This window comes from Mytilus californianus, unplaced genomic scaffold, assembly GCF_021869535.1.
Source record: "Mytilus californianus isolate M0D057914Y unplaced genomic scaffold, xbMytCali1.0.p SCAF_3, whole genome shotgun sequence".
In the NCBI taxonomy this organism is placed as follows: domain Eukaryota; kingdom Metazoa; phylum Mollusca; class Bivalvia; order Mytilida; family Mytilidae; genus Mytilus; species Mytilus californianus.
The window spans coordinates 57,196,555-57,224,221 of NW_026262679.1; the positions used below are offsets into that span (position 1 = coordinate 57,196,555).

Consider the following 27,667-nt stretch of genomic DNA (forward strand, 5'->3'; position numbering starts at 1 on the left):
AACTGTTAAAGTTTCACCATAGAAGTGGCCTCTGACTTTTGCGGAGTAAAATAGTTACGTTCTAAAATGTGACGATAAAATCATGCAGTTCATGCAGTCGGCTGAATGAGTGCGGCAGATTTTGGAAAGTATTTTTTAACACAATTTTATTTGAATATGACTTTACAATGTACAAAAACACGATTAAAGTAAAAAATGTGTGTATAATTTAGAATAAAGTTATTGAAAGCGATTCATTTTTACATTTGGTGCGATGCATTATCACTGTAAGTGAGATCATTTCTGATGTGGGATTTTTGGAGGTACGATTGATTTTCATTGTGGTTTTATGTGATAATTGGACATGCAAAAACTGACAATATCCATTTGATGACTTAAATATTGATGATATTTACAATTTAAAAATCCAAACTTATCGTACATGCTTACTTGAATATACACGGGATATAACCATCATACAGTTGATTCCAGACGTTGTGCGTTTTTTTAGCGATAAACAACAAGCTGAGAGAAGCCGATATATATATATTGTATACAAGAAAATATTATATACGTTGCATGCATATTAAGTCATCAATATTCATTACAGAGTTCCAATTCCAACTCAAACTGTACTTACTGAATGATAAACGCACGTATGTTTACAAACCTTGGGTCACAAAAACTTGCTTAAAAATGCTTCAAAAATGCAAACATTAAATAAGTTTAAATAACAACTGATATATGTGCAGGTTAGTGAGCGTATCTGCCTCCAGAATATATCCCACATACCTAGTTCATTGTTATTATCATGATTTTCTAAAATAGTCATAAGTTTTTGAAATTGTTTATACTGTACCGTTTGTTGCGCGTTTTCGTAACAGTACTGTTTCCTTCGTTGTTAAAAATATAGAGAAGAACAAATGCTGTCTCCTTTGAAATATCAATCTTTTATTTTTACGACTTAAATATTTGACATTTCTAACATTTCATATTGAAAATTAAAACACTTGAATTGTGTGTATATTTAATATGAGATCAAGAGGACCCCATTCATCGGGAGCACCTGCATGATTGCAATCTAGTGTCTGATAGATTTCGCGAAAACATCTAGTTTTTGATCTTGAGGTCAAGGCCACGCAAAGGATATGCGCCACATCTTCCTGAGTTTGCAATTCGTGTGTCAGGGATTCGAAAATATTCGGGAGTAGAAATCTATGAATGCAACGTATTTTTATGGCGAATTTTCCTTGAAAAGTTTTAGTACTTGATTAAATAAGCTTTGAAAAGTTGTCAAGCAGTACTATTATGTTATATACAATTTTTTACCATATTGATCGGCTTTGAGTTGTCAAAATGCACAACGAACAGTACAAGAATTTGCAATGAACGGTACTAAACAAAAACACCATAAAACAACAAAACATGACGAAATTCGTAGTTTGGTCTTTAAACATGCATAAATGAAATATAACAACGTGTTTCTCATTATTTGTGACTTTTTTAAATAGAAGTGTGTATGAATTACTTGTGAACATCGCGAAACAAAGATTATGTGTAACAAAAACTTGAGTAAACTATTAATAAAAGCAGGGTATGTTCACTCGAAAACTAAATGTGCCGTGCGTTTAATGATTTTTGTTGTTGTTGAAATTAATAATGGGTGTTCATGTATTATAAACAATAAACAATGCTGTCAGGGAGCAGTAAGCTTTGTTTTCCTAAACATGTTATACTAACTGTTACGGCCATAAGTCTTTGAAGAAAAAATATTTGGACGTTCTATCTACCAAATTCGCTTCGCTACACAGCAACCTCCGAAATACGTACGGTGGATATACCAGTGATATAGAACCATTTAATCTTGTAACAATAAACTGTTCTCAATATGTCATTGTAATTTCAAAATTGCATATTCTTTTTATGTCCAAGATATACACATACGCACTGATGAAGTTGCATCGATACGTGATGTATAGCACCTAAGATTTAAACACAAATTGAAAACGTAACCATTCACCAAAGCGTAAAATGTTGGTCATTGTGTGAACGCTCTTTATTATCCAAGATGCATTAATTAATGACGTTTCATTAGTATGTGATGTATAATCCCCGAGATAAAGACCGAAACCCAAAACTTAAGCATAGTTTTCTGTGGCCGGTAATGTGCTTAACTGTACAAGGTATATGTATTCAATGATGAAATGTATCCTGACGAGTTATTAGAAACATAGAATTGAATGTTTTAAGCAATAAATGCTCTTATTTTTACGAAATTAATTTTTGTATTTCGTTAGACTTTCACCCACAAAGTAAGCATTATCAAATCCTTCGATCGTTATTTAGTTTGTCAGCGAGTCGGCTGAATTAACACTCTATTTGATGAAAATGAATAAGATTTCTACTGTGAAAATGCACCGCATATACAATTGAAATGAATCGCACCTACAGTGAAAATGAAAGTAATGTATTATTATTCGACGGTAAACATGAATCGCATAACGAAAGCAGCACAGTGGAATTTAACTCAATATCAACAAACTGAATAACAAAATCTGTTTAAAGTTATACAACATTAATGATTATGTTAAAAGGTATATTTTTCTGAAAATAAAACTTTACATTTACTGTTCGTGGAAAATTCTCGATATTTACCTATTTTTGTATCGATTTCACATCTGGATGGCTGCAGGAGCGGTACATACCCGTCTGCATCTCTTACATGTATCATGAGTTTATTAAAACAATCCATTTGATATATTATTTATCATTTATTTCAAAATCATCAATTTTTCGTCTGTATATTTATCATTCTACATTAGAAATGTATGGTCTATACAGTGAAAATGGTATTTCAGGATCCGCACTTTATAAACATGTACACTGTAGATGAGTTTTAGGTTTTTTTGTGTATGTCTTGGCGTGGCTGTTTCGCTGAGTAATAGTGACCAGTGACCGTCATGTTCATGTGCCTACATCAGTTTGTGTGAAAGATTTACAGTGATACGCTGATGACCTGTTGAAATATTAAATTAAGTCACCCTGTTTTCATGTGGCAGTAACAATTTTTGCTCTAAGTAACCCCAAAATCCGAGCCCAACAAATCGAAGAAGGATTTGTTTGTTCTCGTGATGACTTAGTTTTATATATATTGTCATAAGTCTTCTGGCATTCAATCTTTTGAAATGAGTTTGATAATAATGTGATTTTTTTCTTCATTTTAATAGCATATTGTATTTATTGTTAATTTGTCCTCGTCCTGATCATGCATGAAATATTTGCCACTAGACGTTAATCAGCTAAAAATCAACCAATCAATCATTTTTGAAATATTGACATGATTTCAGAAGTACGTGTAAATAACAATTGGGTTTTATTAATTAGGTACTAAAGACATATCTTCAAACATTTGAAATAAGAAAGGCCGGGGATTCAAATCTGTCGACATGGTTAATTGTTTCCATTAATGCGACCCAAAAATAAAGAACATTGTCCCTATTTGAAATATGTATATTCTTTTCGATTTAGATACAAAAGAGATATCTCCAATAAGAAACATAGAAAAATCCTTGGTCAGATAGCAACTAAACAACAACACAAACAAAATCATAACATCTATCTATCAAAGTAAGATCTAAATGATAGCAAAAAAAAGTCGAAAGATACCAAGAGGACAATCAGAAATGATAAATTGAAGAGAAACCGAAAACACCATGGACAAATAGCATAAAACCGCACAATAATCTACAAGACATAATAAGGGAGGCTTTCCTCGATTGTGATATTACCGAATGAGAATTATCACCAAATTTGTACTAACCATGAGTAACACGACGGGTGTCACTTCCCTTACGGAGTACCTGAAATCTCCCCCAGTTTTTGGTCGTGTTTCTCAATCTTTTTTATCTATGTAGGTGGTTTTTGAACTTATTTGTATTTTCGTCGTCTTTCGTTTTTTGTCAATGAGTTGTCAATTTCTTTCGACTTTGAGGTTTGAATGTCCCCTTGATATTTACATTCTATTTTCTAAGACTCAGCAAAACGAAACCCACCAAACTCCGTAACGTAAGTCAATACATCGTTTTAACTTTTATAGTCTGGAATAAAGACTTAGTGTAAAAGTATTCAAATGAAAGTATTCAACTGAAATCACATAAGATTGCAATCAACAATCAATCTTTTTTTTTACATAGGTGCACTATTTCAGAAAAAGTAGAGGTTGTTGCAGTTATTCTGCTATACAAATAAAAGGATATTCATAGACTTTGATATTTTGTATAAATTAATTTTTAACTAGTTAAAATTTTGTTTAGACATGTGATTGGTTTAATTAAACAGTACATGGAAACTTTAATAGTTTTAATTAAATATTCCATTCACGAGGTACGAAATTGTCGGAGTATGAAATAGTTTTTGACTGGGTACGAAATAGAGGGTAAAAATGATTAAGGTACGAAATGATTATAATTCCAATAATTAAATACAGAATACCAAAAATGGGTCATCGCTTGACACAAGTAAATTTTAACAAATTGAATACTAACGTCTTGGTGGGCAAATATTTACCTTGCAATTCTAAAGTGATATACACATATATTTCTATATATAGACTGAAAGTTGGTTGTCGATCGATTTGAGATCATAGAATATAGTGCCATATATTACCTCCCTTGCAAGTGTAACTTTATAATGTAATGTCGTCTTGAGTTGATAGACTAGATAGTAATAACTGAATTACAGACCTCTGACTTTGGACAGAAACAAAGTAAATCATGTACCATGTAATCACATCCGGTCCTCAGTTTTTTGTTTGTCACCTTATCTTTTAAATTGGATTTGTGATAACTCTTTCAAGTATATAGGCTAACCACACAGATTCACCGTTCTTCCATCAACTGACCAATTCGTAAAAGTTTAAAAAATTATCCCTTTTCCCACCTTCCATCAAAAACCAGAACCAATTTTGTAAAATATTTTTTTCCTTGAAAATAATCCTATAATTTGTCTGTGCAGATTCAATTCCACATCGTTGCATAAAGTAGAAATATTACAAATAACCTATGAGCATGGATAGGGTTTGTTCGCCAAACATAACATTTTTGTCCTACAACCGTTCGCCCACAGAGTCTGGTAACCCTGGGTTCATTTGCCCATTTTTATTAGTAAATGCAAACGATATTTGGTTTTTGATTTCAAATATCATGAACGTGCGGTCAGAATCCGGATGTTTAATCTGATGCTTTGTGCAGAGAGAGTGCAACACTCTCTACATGTTAAACATGTTAAAGAATCATTGCAACTACTCGGGTAAAACACAATAAACAGTCAGGGGAAATACTTAAATGAGTGATTTCCTAAATCACTTATTCAAGTAACATTTTGTCAAGAAATGTTGCAAGTAAGAGTAGGCTTACTTTAATAATCACATATTTAAGTAGTAAAAATAAACCACTAGACTAAGTGATTTGAAGATTTTTTTGTAACTTTAAATATATATTAATGATCTAGAACCAACATCTGTGTTCATAGAATTACCGGTCATTTCAGGTGATGACCCTGTACTAAATCTGGGATAATAATAAGAAAATCACTTGTTACATAAGAAAATATTCTTTTCCTTTTTTCCTTAATATAAACAAAACAAAAACAAAACAATAAACAAACAGAAACGCAAATCTATATTTAGAATCTAAAGGTCGAGTCAACTCACTTCAGGTAAGGACTGTTTGATCCACGCACTTGTTAATCTCTAAAGAAATAATAATCAACAAGTTTACTGATTACACGTACATTGACATCGGTTATTAATGCAGTCAGACTAATTAAGAATAATCTGTCACATGTTGATGATAACATCAGATTGCACGTAAGTAAATAAAACATTCACTAACTTACACATCGTAAAAAAGGCAAACGTACAGAGATGTAAAAACAAATACGAAGAAATTGGCCAATTTGTTCCTAAAAATTCATTTTGTAGTCACTATGTTTGGTTCCTGTGATGAACTGCGTCGTAACTTTTCATTGTTTAACCAAGTTTGTAACAATTTAAAAACCTAACGAAGCCTGAGTCAAATAATACTCAACGTCGGGGTTACAATCTATACACACACAATGTTTTTCTTAGTGCATTTCATCCATAGTAATCGAATGGAACTGCAGTATTTACTGTCCGAACTTTTTTGAGTTCCAATCAATATATTGTGATTGGATAAAAAAAATACAACATCTACTGAACAGATCATTCCAAGTTGAAGGATGGACCATGTGGATATTTTTTTAACAAATAGATGAAAATGAAATCTTGAGATTTGTAATTACTGAATGTGATAAGACGTCAAAGAACTTGTCGTCTTAGGTTTATAAAGCTAGCAGAATAGGATAACGGTCATTTGTTTTGTTTTTGTCATAATGTTGCTGTCTTAATAACGTATAATAGCCGACATATCCTTTTATGCAAACTCATGTATATTCACATATAGTTTATAAATACATAACTGAGTTAACTGTGTTTGTTGATTCTGTGTTCTTGTTAGACAGTGGCGAACATTCTAAAATTTTTATACAGCACAGACCACACTAGCGTCACATTTATTATAGTTAGTAAAAGTTATTTTTTTAACAATTTCCCATCTGCAAACCGGAATCCGGTGAAGGCCCGGTATACATCCCCTACAACTGTGCACAGCATTTTCTCAAGTACAGGGGAAAAAAAATCAATTAGTTTAGTTTCCTTCCCATCTTCATATAACACTACAGAGGCACAAGATGATAACTTATCGTGTGGTACAATGCGGTCTGTAAATGTAACAAAAAATTTAAAGTGACTAGCTTTTGTGGAATTTAAAGTGACAAAACGTTTGATTGTCTTTCGAACATATGCTTTGATATTGGAATCTGTATACCAGCTGTTAACTTCAGCAGATGCAGAAGATGTTTTAGGTTCGTGATGTCTAGACTCTTGCATACTGGGTAACGTTTGTTTAACAGAGGACTCTTGCTGTTGAGTCGTAGAATGAGAGCTTTTATCAGGTTCTTTTTGTACATACTGCCCACTTGAAAATGGTAAATCGATGTCTAAAATGATCAGATGATCATGTTCAAACAGTTTCGCATCAACTCCTACTTTGGGTAATATTTCTATTTTCTCTTTCTTAATTTTGTTGATATACATGTTTAACAAACTTATTTCTATTTCGGCATTTTCTGAAATCCAGTGTGTCATATTGTCTATCGTATCCTGCCGCGGTGGCATTTTGTCTGTTGACTGGTTGTCTTCATTCAAAAGATAATTGAGGACTTGGTCTTGAAAGTCTTCTTGAAAATGTTGAACACTTCTTCGAAATTTATCGATCTTGAATTTGATTTCTGGAATATGAACATAAGCTTGCCCCGACATAATGTCATTACATGAAACAAAGATTCGTTGCAGGTCGTCCAGTGCAATTACAGCCTCCTTCATCTTTTCCTTATTGGTTATTTGTAAAACCTTGTTTTCAGGTGTTATTCTTTTATGGATTGGATATAGCCAGACTGTCACTGGCACTGCTTTACCCTCTTTAAGGTAGGATGGAAGCTCTTTGTAGACCCGAACAGCCTCTTCATATGTCGTTGGATTAAAGGGGAGTATGATGTCACCGTAGAATTTGCAAGATATATTTTCTGCCTTTTGCTTGTCGATATTCTTCATGCTAATTTCTGCTTTTCCTGATGCGTGAAAACTGGGTATGCAGTCAATCATTCCCGTTAATTCACCTTTGACCTCTTGCATGTCTTCGCTATTGGATATTGATCTTTCAAATGCAAATGCTACATTTGTTCCATATTCAATAGCAGTAACTATATGAGTAGCATTTGCTTTTGTGTTTGAAATTTCCGATTGAAAATGTTTCATTTCTAATTCCTTGTACAACATTATATATTCAGCTGTCAACGTAATTCGCAACTGCTTCTTTGATGAAATTTTGTTCTTGAGAAATTTCCCTGAACTGCCCAATGTCACTTTTCCAGTTAACACATTAAGTTCTAGATTTGCATCGCCATTGAAAACTACTGATTTATTTTCAAAAGTGTCTCCATATATTACCTCAAACGAACACCTTGAAGAGAAAGAGAAAATACAGTACTAAATAAAACGTTTATAAATGTCGTGTGTCAAAAGCTCCATTCTTTGCTTACCGTCATACGATACTATCAAACCCACTCATTTAAAGGCCAAGGGTGTTGAAATACCTGAATACGTGTTAAATGATCCAAAAACTTAACTTTGCATTTACTTTATAGTAATGTTTAACAAATGCTCTACGCTGTTCCCATTCTATCAGTTATACATTCATTGTATTGCTTATAAAAGTAATGTATTCTTATATTCATGACAGATACTTTGAAAAAATATTTGCGACCTTACCAAGACATTTCGGTAGAATTTTGTAAACCAAATATATTGAGCAGTGTTAAGTTTTTGCAAGTAAACCAAGTTTATTTTCATTTCATCTGTTGATAACCTGTATGAGAATTTATGATAATTTTCAATGATAATAATAATAAATCCAAATTTAGACAGAAGGAACAATTTAATCCAACTCTTTTTCATAATAAGAAAATGGATTAAAAGTACTTCAAAAATACTCTTATTCAACAGAATATTGTTTGAAACTGGCTGCATCTAGCTGCTTGATATTTTGATTGAAAATACATTTGTTACTTGTATTGTTATATACATAACTATGTGATTAAACGTTTGTTTTTGAGATAAATACATCGACAAGGGGAATAACTTTGTCCCTCCTATTACAGATTTAATGTTTTTGATAGCTTGAATCATTTTTTTTTCAAAACTACATAAAGATCGGATCAAACATTACGTGAAAAATATTTTAACAAAATGTGTCAATATTAGAAAGACATACTATCTGTAAATCATTAAGATTATAAACCATATAAAAATTTTATTTTATTCGCCTAATATCTATCTTACTGAATCAAACATAAAAATTGACTGATGATTTCCATTTCAGAGCTTTACTATATTTTTCATGGTATTCTTCATACCATAGTTTATTATAAACGGAATTTCCCTTACTTTGATGGTGATGTTCCCCATCAAACGAACGGAAAACATCTGTCATATTCCTGACTTGGTACACTACTATTAAGCACTACTATTAAATTTTATCTCAAGCATAATGACTGATGTGGAAGTATGATTTTATGAGCAGAATATCAAAAGAAGCTGTATTTCAAATCTAGCTTTTAACGGAAAAAATTCATAATCCAAAGTGAATTGTCAACGACAGAAATGAATATATGAAGGCGATACAACAACAAGATGGACATATCTTTTTATAATAAAAACTAGAACATACCCGTTTCTATTCTCTTTGAATGTATGATTTTCCATATCTTCCATTGTAAGCAACGTTTCTCCAGGAATAATGGTATCGTGTACTCGGTCATATAACATTCCTAGGCGGAAGGGCCTTCCTAATGCTGGAGTCCGAATAATATATGTATCATCACTTTTCTTTAATAGGTCATCCCCTTTATTGACCATTTCTCTACCTTTCCCCTCGTTCCATTTGTTTTTAAAGCTCATCTGAAATAAAAAAAAAACACACTGTTTTATGTTACAGCTAACTCAATGGAGCATGTCAACCCATCTTGGTATGTGAAATCTTAAAACCCTTACCTCATTTCCAAGAGAATAGATAGAAACGCAAAAATGGTTAAAACTGAATAGGTCTATGAATATATATGCTTCATCAATCTATCAAGACCCAATTGTTGCAAAGTACTGATCCTACCTGCCTTACAAATATGTTGTTGTCCCCGCAGAAAAAGCCCCAAACAACATCATTTTTCTGTGTTAATCACATTACATAAACTGCTTGATAAATGAATAAGGTATTGACAATTCACTTGGAAACTCAACATATATCCCCACGACACTTACCATGGAGAAATCCAGGATAATCATAGGTCTGTTCTATGTTCCTTTAAAATTTCGACCAAAGATGAAGAACTAGATCTTCCTTCATTCAATGTAATGGATACCTAAATTACATAAGTGCCCTTACAAACAACGTTATATTGCTGGTTCTTCCAAGAGCTCTACGAAACCTCTTTCTAAATTATTAGCATCAATTTTTTCAGCAATCAAAGCCGGGCTTCAAAGCTTTTGTAAAACTACCTATTCTAGGCGGCTTTAATCAAATGTGGATATTAAAAAATTTAGAAAATCTGTTCGAGCACATACAATCTACGACTCTTTCACATCTGGCAATAGTATTAAAACATTTGATTTTTCTACCCTTTATACAAGAGTTCCCCATTCCAAGCTAAAAGACAAACTGGAAGAATTTGTCCTGCTTTGTTTCATAAAAAAGAATGGCCAACGTAGATAAAAGTATCTTGTCTTAGGAAGGGATAAATCGTACTTTGTAAATAATCACTCTGATTCAAATAAAAAATTTCTCTCAAACTGATATTATCAAGATGCTTGATTTCTGGATTAACAACATATTTGTTACGTTTTGGGGACTTGTTTTCAACAAACAATCGGCATTCCCATGGGAACCAACAGTGCTCATATTCTTGTCGACTTATTTCTTTATTCATATGAGGCTGACTTCATGCAGGAGCTTCTATGGTAGAATTAAAAGAAGCTAGCATTATCTTTTAACTTCTCCGCTATATAGACGATGTCCTCTCACTAAATAATTCAAAGTTTGGTGACTATGTTGGAAAGCATCTATTTCATCGAACTTGAAATAAAGGATACAACCGATACAGTTAAGTCTGCCTCATATCTTGATGTACATCTATGAATTGACAATGAGTGTCGGGTGAGAACCAAACTTTACGACGAAAGAGATGATTTCAGCTTCCCAATTGTGAACTTTCCGTTCCAGAGGCACCTGCGTATGGAGTGTACATCTCCCAGTTGAACGATATTTCAGGGCTTGCATTTCCTATCATAATTTTTTGAAAGAGGATTGCTGCTCACAAGAAAACTATTAAACCAAGTTCCAAGTGATGAAGTTGAGATCATCCCTTCGAAAATTTCAGGTCACCATCGAGTTGGTTGACCGTTGTGGAATATCTGTTTCACAGATGACGACTGATATGTTCCCAATTGTCTTAATCACATCCCGTCTTCTTTTTCTCGAATGTGATCTACCGAAATAGACTTGTCACCGGGTTTGTACTTACATCAGCAACACGACAGGTGCCACATGTGGAGCAGGATCTGCTTACCCCCCAGGAGCACTTGAGATTACCCCCAGTTTTTGGTGGGATTTGTGTTGCTCAGTCTTTGGTTTTTCTATGTTGTGTTTTGCATACTGTTGTTTGTATTTTTGGTCTTTTTCGTTTTTTGCCATGGCGGTGTCAGTTTATTTTTGGGGAGACTGGTAGTGATTGGGGAATTATTTCACTCGTTCCTTACTTTGGGCCTGACAAGTTCTAGAATTTGCAGCTTTGGAAAATGTGGTTAGTGGTAACAGTGGGATCTACAGATTGGACCTTCTCCACCACATTTCTTAGAGGGGAGGCCTACACATGCCAACACTTAAAACTGGAGCATTGGTAATACGAGTGTTTTTCCTTGTCACTCCCCTTGGTAGGTGGTGTTGTTTAACTACCAGGGGTTTTTATGACACTGTGTCAACATAAGTCAGTTGATAGCCAATGGTGTAGGTAATCAGTAGTCTCCTTGGCGCTTCACATAAAAGAATCTTGACCTAGACGATCTGGTGCTTGCAATTCGATTATAACTTTGATCAGGATATATTTTGTTTTTCATTTTTTGACACTTGCTTATGAGATTTGATCTAAAGATCAAAATGATTAAAAAAAGTTTGACATTTTATTGTCCGAAATTAAATTGTTTTATCATTTCACATAGGCTTCGATATTAGACATATATTGTGTTGCGTTCTATGGAATCGAATATGGCATATGACGTTGATCTTTACCTTCAATGACAAGTAATTGTTTTTTTTATATGTCCAGCATAAAACCATATATATCCTAACCTCTTACCAATATATAGTCCTAATTGCCTTGGTAATACCCTTACCTGGGAGATACATTTTATCATCTTTTGGATGCATACATATATACATATAAAAAATCTGAGACACGATTTTGATGAAAACTTATTTTCTTTGATTATTTATTTTACTTTCATTTGACCTGAATGTGATATTTTCAAACAAGTTTGGGACAATTTTATAGTAAATGAGCCATATATTTTAAGTAATCATAATGTAATAACTTTTATCTAAAGATATATATATAGAAACGTATGTAAGATTAAATAAAATAAGTTAAAGACTATAATATTTCATTGTGTAGTTTTTGGAGAAATTGACCTGTTGATTGGTGTAAGAAAAATCAGACTGTTTTGCTACCTTAATTAAGCAAAAAATATATTAATCAATATTACGAATCAATTGATAAAGGACGAAAGCAGAAATTAAACAAAAATGAATTTTATTTTTACAAATAAACTAAAGATAAATTCACAAGTCAGATATGATACCAAAATGCAAAATTCTTATACTGTATAGTTTGTTGATTCTAGCCCTTTCGAATTAATTCATAAGGTTTTAATCCAAGTATGTCAAATGAATAATATTAATTCCAAAGTTCACATTATGATAAATCGAATGGTCATTAGTTCACAAGCAGACTGTTAAAAAATTACGTATCGCACCAGTAAAAATTAAATCCCACAAATGATATTATCCTCAGGTGGAAATAAGTCCAAAGATAATAAATTTACTGATTAAAACATCCAATTCACAAAGTGATGGCACAGAATAATATTTTAAAAAATCGTCAAAAGTAACCGGCTTATAATCTGGTACGACAAACGCAAGTTTCGCCTGCATAGGAATCATCAATGGCGCTCGACAAAAAAGAAATGGGTTATGTTGTTTTAGTCTCTCTTTATATTCTGAACAAAACAGAAATGTCTAAAATTCTGATTTTAGATTATCTTGAAAATTATAAAATGATGTATATAAAATACTTCTAGAAAATTCTCCAGGTTTTCAACCTTCTATCATAATATTTCTCTCAAAAAGATGTGTTCAAGTGTGACATTACGTGACAAAAGTCACATAACCAAAAAACCGACAGAACATGACCAATTAATCGTTAAGCAATATCGATTGGAAAATAATTTTTAAAAAATATGATATTAATCATTTTACATGAACATGCATATGATAATAGATATACATGGAAAATTAGCATCATGATTCAAAATTTGATTTTTCATGATTCATTTTTGAAGATTTATAGAACTCGCCTGACTTAACGGTATCATCAACTATTTGATTACTTGTACTGGGGTATATATATAGCTAATAACATGATTTCAACATTTTCCTTGTATTGAAGACTGTCCGTTTTTTGTGTTTGCTGCGACTTTAAAAATATCATATCACCCTTGTTAGTACCATTAAAATTGTGATAAGGCAAAACGTTTTTGTTTTCAAATCAAAGTTTTTTATGTCAAAATGGACGCTATAGACTCATTCTTTACCAGTAGAAAGTACAACTAATGAAAAATATAGCATTCTAAGAATTCAATAAATCAAAACAATTAATATTTTGAACCGATTGAGGTACGACATTGATAGGAAACGATGGTGTCATACATGTAATTTCACTTTTTACAACAACGTTATTGTCAGTCGGAAAAAATTAATGAATGTCAATATATTGTAACATACCTTTCAACTGGAAAAGCTGAAATGCAGGATGTTGATGATTATATATGTTATGTAACTTCCCGTTTAAACTATTTTTTCATCACCACGTGACAGTTTCATGTATTTTAACCTTGACATTTACTAACTCTTAGCAGATGAAGAGGTAAGCATTGTTTTGTTCTCAACTATGATCAGACATTACAAATATAATAAACATTTGAATAATCAAGTACCACTTAAATCATATATTTTCAAATGTTGTTTTGGGAAAGATTTCTTTTTGTTTCTATCGTAGCTTTCAAAAATGATAAAACAGTAAATCGAATTGCAATTTAACAATAATAGAAAAAAATCATTGTAAATATAAATACAAATATGTAAACATTGAGAAGAGACATTCGGTGTTGTCCTATCACTTATAAGTCCATAAAGGTAACATGCGTGGTTTTTTATACTTAACTTGTTTAAAGAAATTACAGTTTTTAACACCACGTTCTATTATATACATGATGTCCTCTCACTAATTTGAAAAAAAAATAGTGACTATGTTGAACACTTCTATCCCGTCATTCTTGAAATAAAGGATATAAAAGACACAGTTAAGTCTGCCTCATATCTAGACTTTCATTTATAAATTGACAATGAGGGTCGGTTGAGAACAAAACTTTACAACAAAAGAAATAATCTTTCCAATGTGAACTTTCCATTTCTATGTAACAACGTTCTAGTAGCGCCTGCATATGGAGTATATGTATCCCAGTTGATACGCTATTCCAGAGCTTGCATTTCATATTATTATTTCCTTGAAGCAGGGTTGCTGCTACAAGGAAGCTACTTAAACAAGGGTTCCAAGTGGTGAAGTTGAAATTCTCTCTTCGAAAATTTTACGGACACCATCACGAGTTGGTTGACCGTTATGGAATGTCTGCTTCATAGATGACGACGGATATGTTCCAATTGACGTAACCACAATCACGTCCTCTTTTTCTAAAATTTGACCTTCAGAATTAGACTTATCACCGCGTTTGAATTTACATGAGCAACAAGACTGTTGCGACATGTAAAGCAGGATCTGCTTACCCCTCCAGATTTTGACCGGTTTTTGAAAAATGTGAGTATTTAACCAAAAAAGTATAAAAAGGATATTCTTACCCAAAACCCAAATTCTATTAGTAGAAATTCATTATAGTTTTATTTTCATTTTATATAAAAACTTATACATTTTGGTTAAGGATTTCATTCGGTGCAAAATGTTACAAAAATATGACAATTTCAATCTATTATCCTTAAAAGACGTACATGTATGCAGTAAGAATTGTATCATTCTATGGAGAACTATTAAGTATATTTTATAAACTCCTAAATATTCGAAATCAAGGAAGTTCCACCAACATTGAATTTTGACCCTGTGAGTGAAACAATTACACGGGAAATTGGCCCTACCTCTATAAAGAGATTCTTTTATTGCCAAACTGTTTTTAGACAATGAAAGAAAGGTCTGTAACCAAAACACTATCTCATTGTTTAGAATATTATTTCATTCAGTATAAAAATAAGGAGATGTGGTATGATTGCCAATGAGACAACTGAGTTCAAATGAAGTGGATGTAATGTTCTTATTATGACCCCTTGTTATCGGTATCTTCTTCCTCTTTTGATAAGGAACTATTACAAAATGAAATAACTAATATTGTAAAATAAAAATATATGTATAAAGAATTCATTTTTAGCCAGATGTCATAACATACTATATTGCAGTCAGAAGGAGCATTAAAGTTTAAGTACTTCATAAGCAAGAAGGGCATTCCTGATATTATGTTAATTTACATTTGAATATTTTCAACTGTTATTTCGTACTGTTTTCAGACTTTGAATGACAGTTGTATACCAAATGCAGTTTCTAGCCGTATAATATAATGTGTTTCAATTGATGTTGATATGCTGTTTTCACTTTACATTTATCGATCCCTTTTATTTCAAATATTTTAATTATGGTAACTAGGAATATTGGTCGGCTTTAAAACAAGACAAGAATTAAAACTTGTAGCTGAATATTTTATCAATAAAATTGCAGACATTCAGCAAAATTATTATGTAACCAGTTTATGTCACCTGGTACCTACATTTGCATTGGGTTTTTATTCTTACTTAAAACGACTGCATCTGCATCGACCCAGTGGTTGTAAAACTCATTAGATATATAAGGATTATAATTTATACGTAAGACCAGCGTTTCATCTATATAAAAAAAAGACTAGGAAATTATCAGTAGCCTATAAAAGTAATTTGTGCATTGTCCCTCCAAGAAAACCATGATTTCTACGAATAAATGTTCGATTTTGGACCCGTGCCGACGTTTTACTTATTTTTCTTTTGTTTGTGGTTAGAATGACTCATTGAACTTTGTGTGTTTATATTATTTATCTGAATATGAGGAATTTAAAGACACAATAATCCGTAAAAATGTATAGAAAAACTGTACCAATGAATCAATCAAAAACCAGGTGTCGACAAAAAACAGCAAAAACCCTAGCCAAAAAGAAAAAAAAGTCTAAAAGACAAACAAACCTCCACCCTAACCCGAAACTCCGGAAAGATAGCAGTTGATGATAAATACAAATTCGATGATAATTCGTATTCAGTGTTGTCACAACCGAGGACAAGTGAAAGGGATTGAGGCTTTAACAGACAGAAGGATAATATCCGTGGTCATCTTTGACAAAGATTTTTCATAAAGGTTAACCAAAATCAAGTGTCCGTAAAAATTCTCGAAGGGTTGACTTCAACTTTACCAGTTCGGACCATTGGTTCAATTGATTTCATGAATGCAGCAACCATCTATCAAGGTGATCATTGTGTGAAACGCAAGCCCATGAATATCATGTCAACCATGAGCATTATTCTCCATAGGCAGGAGCTGCCGTAATGTTGATACAGAGAAAGGGGAACATCACATTAAGAGAGAGAATCTCTTCTGTCTTAAGTTTAATGTTCAACCAATCCTTATTGTTAATTTCTAGATGTAAGGCAAGATATGAGACAGACTTAACCATATATACGGTATTCTTCGAATACTAAGTAATTCAACATTTTATAAACAGTGAATATACAGACAATAAACGTATCCATAATATTTGATGTCAACACAAAAGTGCTGATTACTTGGATGGCAATACCCTGGAGGACGAAACGTCCACCAGCAGTGTCATCGACCCAATGGTTTAACATGTCCATCTGGCAGGATTTACCTTAGATAAGGTTCTGCGCCTCTGATTTGAATTACACCGTTTAAACTCTGTTTTGCGTTTGTTATATTTGCGTCAGTGTATTGAATTAAATGAATATTTCTCGATAACCAAATTCAAATAAGTTCATTTTTTATCTGATTTAGGTGTTAACAGTTGCATGAATATGGATGAAAAAGAAATTCCAGCCTTAGGCAGACCATTTGATTTAGGAATGTTGTATGACTGTCGAACGCACAATTTGTTAACAGATAGAAGAATCTGGGATGAAAAAAACATAAAATTGCATACTGTTTCACATCCTCAACCTCAGTAAGTAAAATCAGGAAATACAAATACCCATATTGTTTCTTTTTAACCAATTGAGTTGCCGTAACATTATTTCAATTAATGACAAATCTTAAAATTGATTAGATTGGAAATAAAATCTAGGAAATTTTAACCAAATAGTCAAATTATAAATCCTCACTCATATCGTCTACAATTTTCAACCTCTTTTCGCTGTCTTTGAAAGAAATGAAAAACATAATTTGCTTTTTCAACTCAGTTTCATTTAAGTTAACATCTAAACTGCTTCTTACATGTATTAGATTGTAATGGTATGCCTTTACCCCTTTTTGTTATTCTAATAATGTTAAGATTACAAATTAGAAATATAAATGGAAAATACGTTTAAGAATCTATTCTGGTCACATACCAATAGATCATGTCAGACTGGGAACAAATTTGTTAGTGAATGAGGTAAAAGGTAAGTGTTATGGGTTTCTTTTCAGATTATTGAAGAAAGAGTAGAATTTTGATATTGCTCGCAATAAGAAAAGATTGGCATGACTAAATCATCAGAAAATTCTTTTACCAGTTGGTATACTTTGAATGTGTTTTAGCAAATGTCCATTTCAGGTTTTAATCATCACTCTGGATACTCTCCGGAGCACATGAGATCATGTTCGGATTTTGAACGGGATTGTATTGCACAGTCTGCAGTTTTCTATGTAGTTTTTTTCAAAGCTATTGATGTCTATATAACAATTTTCCCTGTTGTGGTATGCAATGGTGTTGTCGGTCTCTCGGTGATTATCCCCTTAAATTGTATCTTCCTTTTTGTCTTCTATCAGTCACATTGTATCCTTCTTACATATTTTAGGCCAAATAAAGAACCCACTTAACTGATGTGATAACTAGGCAATTTGCAGAGTGTGATAGGTGGTGGGTTTGATCTTCAGATTGGTCACAACAAAGACTTGAAATCTGATAACCACTTCTTTTACGCAAACCACGCAGCACTTAGAAGTAAGAGAAAAAAAATGATTGGATTTAATTTGAGTCAGAATCAGAGGTGTAAACTAATATGTATTCCTGCGAAATGTGTATTCCTTTTAAGCTAGCATGTGAAAATTGGCAACGTTAGTACACATACAGCAGTACTCCCATTACATCGTTTCATTTAATGTTTCTACCACCGCTTCATAGACATTGTTATGGATTTAGACGTTTAACCAAAACAATCAAAGTACCGAATGTAAACACGGCATCAACCATTTACCACTGGAAGTGGAGAGATTACCAACCATTTGTTTTAAAAAGCTATAATGCACTATAAATGATTATATTATCGGTCAAGTCGTTATGATTGACAGAAATACAATCATTGTTTCTTCATTTTAGTTTATGTCTTTTTATACTTATGTTTTGTTTCACGTACAATTTTCCCATAACATTGTCCTCAAATTTATCTTAATTGATAACCATGTTTTATATTCATACATCTTTGTTTTTGATTGTCTACATACAATGCATACTATTTGTATATATTGTTGCATATTTGACTTATATTGTGGTCAAGTATTAAGCATTTCATTTTTATTACAAGTAAAACGATTCACGCTTTATATTAAAACAATCACACAAAGGAATTAAGTTTTTCTTATGAAAAAATATCGGTTAAGTTTTTTTATATCGAATTATATCAAACTCTTTATAGTGACCCACTTGGATTCCTTCACGATTAAAGCAAAATTTCATTCGCAATTGACATATTTTGCCAACTTAGTATGGTGTTTTCTATATGACTGTGTAATAGTTCACGAATAATATACCAAACTTGATTTACAGTGCATATTAGTATATATCAGGACTCATTCGCCCATCTGCGGTTGAGAATAATCTTCCCTCTAATATCAGACAATCATTCACAGTTGTTAAAAAGTTTTTTAGGCTAAAATCCTACAATTTACTACTTTATATTTTACTGGAACGAGAATTGATAATATTTCACATTCACGTTAAGGCAAAATTGCACTAAGAAGTTTGAACTTAGATCTTTTCAAATACAATCTCCCAGATTATCGTTACTGTTAATGTGACAGATATATTAAAAACGGTGACGAATTTTTCTTAAGTTGTCGTTTTAACATACAACGGATGCCTCAACTCTCGCAAAACTTCAATAGACTGTGTGTCAAATTTCACATTCATAATATTCTTTTTGAAGATCAACTGTATGTTATATAAAACACTACAAATTATATAATTTCAACTTGCGGTTTGTCTATACATGTACTTTTATTAAGACGTTTCTTCCGACGACAGCAAACCTCCTCACATCACACGCGTGGCGTGGTTTGTGGTGTCATATTTGTTTTTCTTTCCCAATATCATATATTTCTGTGTCAAATATTCTGTATCGTAAATTGTCTAAAAATGTAATTATAATTTTGTATTTGAGAAGAACTTAATTTTTACTTGTTTTTTTTTTTTGCAATAAAGTATGTTTAAAGTAAAGAAAAAATAAAACTTGATTCAATGCTAAAAGTGAAGAGGAAACAGTCATGCAAGTTCAATATTAAATTATATCAACTAAGCAATAAATAGACACTCGTTTTAAATGAGTTAAAGTTGTTAAGTCGTTCATACAAATAAAGTGATAAAATAAAGCATACTTACAATCCTATAAGACTGTAATTCCACTTTTATGAAACGTTATACTGATTTTTCATAAAATCATTGAAGTGGAATTAAAGTCTTATAGAATTGTAAGTATGCTTTATTTTATCACCTTGCACTTTCACCACTTGACCCTGTTTTTCTTCAGCAGTTATTAAAATTTCTGACCAGTTGAACAGTTTGGTTTGATAACACAAACTGCAATTTGGTCAGAATTTTTAATAAACTGCAATAGGCGATGAACAACACTTACAGTCAAATCACAGTAATACACATACACCATCTATCATCTAAGACTCAAGTGTTACTAAATAAATTGAACAATAGACGAGAAAGGATCTTTCTTCATTCTACCAAAATTACATGAGGTTATATTGCTGGGTATGCCAAAATGCTCTATGAAACCTGTTTCCAAAGTATTGTTAATTCAGAAATCAATGCGCACATTTATTATTACGAGTCATTGACCTTTGGCAAAAATACGAAATCTAATTTATATGATTGTTAAAGTTTGATGATGGGAAATCACTACTGAAATAATGAATGGGAGTTTTTATTAATGCAAACCTAGGTTTACGGTCATGCAACTTTCGAGTACGATTATTGTATTCGGACTCAGAAATCAACCAATCAAAATACTGGAGTTTGCGTTTCGAGCACAAATTTTGAACTCAGGTATTGAGTAAAGTTTTACGACCGAGAGCCCTGATACTGTCGCATTTTTCTCATTTACCAAAACATAGCAAACATTTCTGAATTTACAGTACTTATAGCCATTCTAGCAGCAATTGAACCGATGTTTTAGTGTTGCTAGTGTGAAACAGACGATAATTGAATCTTAGAGATTTCAAAGATCTGTAAACAAACGTCGTTCTCATCATGCAATATTTTTATGAAACAGTTAACTTCTCTCATCGTTACACAAGTAGTCATCATATCAAAATTCAAGGAAGAAGGAGTCGAATTTTGTAATGTAAAAAAGACATTAAAACCGAAAACTTTTTGATAAAAAAAATATTTGGTATTTCTATCGGAAACAACTGCGCTTCTCTTCTTGTCGATTTCCCGACCTGTTCATTTACTTATTTGAGGCAGTCGTCGTAAACAGGCTTATCCAGAAGAATAAACATAAAACTGGCAATATTCTCTTTCACGTTCCTCTCTAAAGGTGCAATATTTTCACTGAAAAAATTCAAGGTTTTGTGACTATGTTAATCGAATATATCCTATTCAACTTAAAATAATAAAGGATATCATATTTACAGCTAGAAATGATGAATACCTTAACTTTCACCTGGAAGTCAGCAGTGAGTGTCTGTTAAGGATTTTAAAACAAAAGAATTGACTTCAATTTCGCTATCATGAACTCACTTGCATATAAATTATTCACATCTCACCAGAAACGAAATCTTAAAATGTTATTCCTGTCAGTATTTTCTTGGTTAATTGTTGCAGCTTACAAGAAAACTATTGAGATTATGGTTCTTCATGGGAAAAGTAATAAAAAGGGAGAAAAACCCAAGACGGCAATCAAAACCCATTAGACAACGACAGACCATGTCATGAAAAACGACAAAAGACAAACATTAGATCACAAATCACTGCCAATTACCTAAATATTTGGCAACACCAACCTACCAAAAATCCGGGAGGGAACTCAGTTGCTTCAAAAGAGTAAACAAATCCTTCTCCACTGTTTATGGCAAGTAAAATCCGGGGCTGAATCCCAACATTGAAGTCACAATTAAGGAAAAGAGGACAGATATGTGGCTACGACAATTGGAACATATCCATGTTCAATTTGTATGAAGGCGTCTGTGAAACGTCAGAAGGGATGAAATCAATTTTACTTTAAAGAATCCCTGGCTTAATAGCTTCTTTGTAAGCAGCAACCCCCCTTCAAGAGTATCATGATGGAATAACCCTGAATATCGTATTAACTGGGAAATAAATATTCCATAAAAAGGTGTTCCTGGAATGTTGCTTCAAAGAAATGGAAAGATCAAAGGTGGAAATTTTTAATCTTCTAATTGTCAATTTCTAGATGAAAGCAAATAAATGAAGTGCACTAAGAAATATGGCTATTCTAGCTTCCTTTCATTCTTCATGAGAAGTTATTATATGAGGTCTGCCTCATTTAAAAAAAAAGAACAATTTTGTCGAAGTACCTTTGAATCCCGTAGTAATGCCGCTTGCATTTTAACGTCCAACAAACGTAACAAATAAAATATATTGGTAATAGAAAGGTCAAGCACTTTTAAGGTGCCTACTAGTTTGAATCATTATTATTTTCACAATGTATAATTTCCAAGAAATGTGTGGCTATTCCTTTTAATGAATGAAAGTTGGACTACTTCTTCCAATCTGTCTTTGGGTTTTGAATGTGGAATACTTGTGTAAAGGGTAGATCCGTCACTTGCTTTATACTTTGGCCTTTCGTTATCGGGAGAATTTGGTGAAATACAAATCGACATACAATTGTATAATGACGAGTTTTCTAGGTCTGTCAGATTCATGCCATAGATCAAAATAATTATCGTGTTATCTGTGTAAGATTGTATTTTGTAAGTCGTATCAGTCAACGAAATTGTTCTTCCTAGTGGCTCCTTTATTTCACTTTTCAATGCTGACATTCTTTTACTTTTTATAACTGAACATGCTAAGCACCTGCACAACCCATAATTGAGCGTCAACTAAAAGACTGCATGCATACGGACCCAAATGAGGTCGAATTATTGTCTTGAAAAAAGTAAAATAACAAAAATACCGAACTCCAGGGAAAATTCAAAAAGGAAAGTCCCTTATCAAATGGCAAAGTGTTAGTTCGTTGAAGAATGCTGCAATTTTGGCAATATCAGAGGCCAAATAATGACTTTTATCGTGCCTCATGCTTTATCACTTCTTTTATCGACTAGAACGATTAAGAGCTCATCATATTTTGTGGACACCTGTTTGTCGTTGTTGCACTCAAGATGTCGTTTGGTTATTTGTCGTTTGATTACTGTCTCAATGACGTAAACCCCTAAAATTTCTTTTATTAACATTAATATCTAATGTATTTTAACAGATCTTTGTAATTTGTGTATCGACGTCTGATTCATACCGCCCCATGGTAGGTAGTTTCACAGGAACTCTGACGACGGTTTGAATTGAAGTTACAACGGAAGTTTCAAAAAGGAATAAGGTTTCGCAGAGCGTTTGGCAGACCCATCAAAATAACTTGTTTATAGGGATTCTTTAATGTAATTTGGGTATCCAGTTGTTCATCTTTAATTGAATTCCAACATTGCCCTTAGAAACATAACATGGAAGTTATCTAATTGTGAGTATATCTGCTATTGCTATTAAAATTAATTTTAATAATGAAATATAAGAAATAATTGTTTTCAATATGAAGGATTTAGTTGAGATTTATCCGAGGGCATTAACTTTTATTGCAGTTTGGCTAGACCTGAACATAAAAAGACCAAACTAATTAGGTCATAACAGATACAAACAACAGTTTAGGTCTATCATTTCCTATCATGATTTCCTTAATAGAGGTTTGCAACTTACAAGGAAGCATAAGAACCAGGTGTTTTCATGTTAAGGTTCATGTCATCATTTCTTCAGATCAACATAATTCTTTCTTAACATTCCAGTACAATGTACTTCTGGCTAAACCTGAACATAAAAAGACCAAACTAATTAGGTCATAACAGATACAAACAACAGTTTAGGTCTATCATTTCCTATCTGAAATCAAACAAACGTTAAAGTTGATCTTTTTCACTTTTTTAAGATCCTTTAAAGGACGTCTTCAACAAAAAAGTGATGCAACCAGGAGGTCTCTTCTTTTGTCTTGTTAATTTTCTATTCCTTACCATCTATATTCCTTTCATTCCTTCTGATGTGATCTACATTTCTTTGTTGGTTCTATTAGTTTTCTCAAATATGAACAAAACAGGGATGAGGGATAAGAATACTAAAACAAGTATGTTAAACTGTTAAACTGTTCATGTAAAGTACTTTTTCTGAGTATATTAATATTGCGAGTTTTCGTGAATTCTACTGATCGAGAGAAATATGGGAAAATTTTCATTAATATTAGTATAAACAAAACACTCACATCTGGGACCTTATTGAAACATATTTCATTCACCTTTTTTATTAACTCTATAATACATATAGTTATTAAGTTTTCGGGATCGTTAACTGTTTCATAACTCAGAATAGCTGTTTTTTATTACTTTAATGTCTCGATTTCAATATGAGGAAAATGGTATGGGGCGTATACGTCAACGAGATCGCAATATAACAACATAAAGAAACCTAAAGGGACATTCAATGATAAACAAGTGTCAATATTATATGTTAAGCTCTCAATAGATTTTGATGATTGTTGTAAACGTAGAATTCCGAGCGTTCATATTTATAAATAAACACCTTCTTTGTAGAAAATAACACGATTTATTCACACTGCATGTACAGACGTTACAAAGTTCACATAAAATACAAAACACACGGCATACACTCCGACAGTTCACACCATTCCAGCTAATCTGTTCATTCGTCAATAGTCACATCCAAACATCTCTCTCCTCTCAAGTCACTATCAAACAACGTCAAATACGGGAATGTTAACACTGTATTGCATAATCACGGACATGTAGACAAAGTTGTAGTCCCAACAATGATTTTCAGTCGCAATTTTTTTAAAGACTACCGCAAAATCGATGCAAAAATAAAGACTGAACAAAACGTTTGTCATAAACATCGGCCACCATAACGATGCACCTAATTAACTTGGGACAGGCATATTAAAATTTTGAAGGGTTACGCTATTCAGGTTAGTATATCAACGCTATCCCTTTCTGTATAAAACAATATATCTTCTGACAATAATCAAAGTAAAATAAATGTATATAAGATTTTTAATTCATTATGTGCAAAATAATGTACCTAAATTTACGTGTTTTCCCTTTTAGATGTGATTTTGATTTTACTGCAGACGACACTATATCTGCCAAAACAGCGTTCTTAGATATAAATGCTGATCTTAAGCTAAGTCTCCTATGTGGTTGGGTTCAAGTTCATGGATCAGCTAAATATTTGGAAAATCACAGAAAATACACACGACAATCACGTGTAACATTCAAATACAGATGTAGAACTCATTTCAAAGAGCTTCTAATAAGAGAAATAATGTCTGAGCGGCAAATAAATCCAAGAATACTCAGTTCAGAAAATGCTACACACGTGGTCGCTGGTATTCTATATGGGACAGATGCCATATTAGTATTTGACAGAACGACGACCGATGAAGAAGATGAATTGGAAACTCAAAGAAAACTCGAAGCAATGGTAAAATTTCTTCCAACAGCTTCAATTAAATCAAACACAGATGAACGAAAAAATAAACTATTGGATAATATTGAATTTACATATCATGGCGACATTCCGCTTGATTCCGAACCTTCTTCATTTGAAGAAAATATTAAAGCTTTTAAAACGTTTCCCTCAAAAATAGGACATATAGGGGAAAATTGTGTACCAATGAATGTATTTTTATATCCATTATGTAAGATTACAAATAAGACATTGACCTTAACCAAGCCTCTAGAAGTAACACTTGTCAATCAGATTGGAGAAAGATTGGAAAAAGTTCAATTCCTGAAAATGAAATGCAACGATCTTTATGCTAGACCTACATGTGAATACGACGAGAGATACCGACAAAAAGTACGTGAAATGCAAACGAGTATTGAACAATCTGAACAAAAGTTTAAGAGTCAGCTTTCCCAAAATGTTACCGGGTTAATATCAATGGATTTAATAAAAAGAAACGTATGGAATTTCTTAGAAGAATACGACAAGTCACCATTTAGCCATGAGAAGCTAGATAACAACTTGTCAGAACTGAGAACAGTTATAAATGTTCTTGACACTTGTGTAAGAACAATCCCGTCTTCCATTAAAGATACCCATTCGAATCCACTGAAAGACATCAAACATCAATTTTCTCATGTTGATGGACAATTTCAATTACCCCCAATTGAACACTTTTTTGAAGAACTACGCAAAGATGATAGTCTTACAACTGCACAGCGAAAACAAGGCCTAATGAATAATATTTTTAGCATGAGAAAAAGAATAAAAGACGACAGAGGCATCTTCAAAAGAAAACACTAACCAAGAAAACACTGTATCATTTCAAAAACAGCTGAAATACAAGGGATTATAGTGAACAAACTTTCGTCAAACAAGACGAAGATGTTGAACTATCAATTTCCATTAGACAAAGCAAACAGTCATTAAGACGAACAGAACATTTTGAAATAAATTTTGAAATAATTGCATGACAATTTCCTCCAAATCTACCTACTGATTATTCTTACGAGGTGTCCTATCGAAATGTTGATGGCGAAGAATGGACAAACCATCCGTTTCAAGTAAAATATTCCTCAGTGAATCTTTTTTCCTTTTTTTTTTTGTTAGTCAGATTCAGGTATAAATGCGGTGGATTTCTCGGAGACGACAATGAAATTTCAGATGCAATTATTGCGAACCGAATGAAACTTTTCCACAAATTCATCTCCTGTTGTTCAATCTATTTAAACTTTTGTCAGTTCTATTGTCCCATTGAATAAATACAATAGCTATTGTTCTCTATGTAGTTTATTCACTGGGATCTTTACATTTCTTCTAAGAGAAATCTATCACTCTTTGATTAATTTACCTGAGTAAACAATTATCTTCTACATGATGAAAATACATGTTTTAACTCACAAAACTGCATGTGATGTTGTATTTATTTAATATCAATAATATATTTTCAATCTGTTCAATGTAAACAGTAGATTTAATGTTTTGTTAACAGTTAATTTATAACTATGACCATATCAATGATACTGCATGTCAACACAGAGGTGCTTACTACTAGGCTGGTGATACCCTCCAAGAGAAACCTCCACCAGAAGTGGCATCGACCAGTGATTGTAAATAAACTCATCATAGATACCAGGATTGAAATTGTTTGCCAGACGAGCTTTTTGTCTACAAAAGACTCATCAGTGATGCTCGAATCAAAAATTTAAAGGCAAAATAAAGTACCAAGTTGAAGACCATTAGAACACAAAATTCCGAAATACTAGTATGCGTCAAAATTGTAATTTGTCATATAATTTGAAAGTTCACCTCACGATGAAAAAATGTTCTATACTAGTTTCAAGTTGGTGTGACCAAAACATCATGATAAACTATATTAATCAAAAGCTTTAACCTGAGATTGTACTAATCAATACTATAACGTTTCTATGTTTAATGAACCGTGTAATTGGGGGTATAACCGTAATCTGCCAAATAATATAAACATTCACATTACAATATGAGCAATTGTCTAACATTTCAAGTCGATGTGACCACATCTTCATGATAAACTAGGGGCCGCGGTGGCCGAGTGGTCTAAGTAGTCGAACTACTGTATCACTAGCCTGTCAACACTGAGGTTGTGAGTGTGAATCCCGAACGTAGCAGGTGAGCTCGACTCCCATCTTAATTGACTAGGAATGTCAGTTTTCCTACCGAAGGTCGGTGGTTCTATCCAGGCGGACATAAAAATGAATGTTACAACAATATTAAGCTCTTTATTATTTCAGAGAGCAATTATAAGCTATAGTTTCTGCTTTGATAAAATTTTAAGTTATTACATCATATTCTGTACTGAATTATACTTTTGGAATTCATTAGGTGATATACTTATAACATTTCCGTCTATAAGTACTGTCTCGTGATTTC

At 32.6% G+C, this 27,667-nt stretch overlaps 2 protein-coding genes across 2 annotated transcripts; one reads left to right on the forward strand and one right to left on the reverse strand.

The window, feature by feature from the left end:
• Positions 1-5,436: 5,436 nt before the first annotated feature.
• Positions 5,437-13,787, reverse strand: LOC127733020 (stonustoxin subunit beta-like). Its single transcript, XM_052242273.1, has 3 exons — positions 13,725-13,787; positions 9,345-9,574; positions 5,437-8,078 (listed from the first exon to the last, which is right to left on the reverse strand). Exons 2-3 carry the CDS (start codon positions 9,572-9,574, stop codon positions 6,590-6,592), a joined length of 1,719 nt encoding a protein of 572 aa, XP_052098233.1. The 5' UTR covers positions 13,725-13,787; the 3' UTR covers positions 5,437-6,589.
• A 38-nt stretch (positions 13,788-13,825) lies between these two features.
• Positions 13,826-26,541, forward strand: LOC127733023 (neoverrucotoxin subunit beta-like). The gene is made up of 3 exons (XM_052242276.1): positions 13,826-13,866; positions 17,095-17,260; positions 24,859-26,541. Exons 2-3 carry the CDS (start codon positions 17,109-17,111, stop codon positions 26,060-26,062), a joined length of 1,356 nt encoding a protein of 451 aa, XP_052098236.1. The 5' UTR covers positions 13,826-13,866; positions 17,095-17,108; the 3' UTR covers positions 26,063-26,541.
• Positions 26,542-27,667: the final 1,126 nt, after the last annotated feature.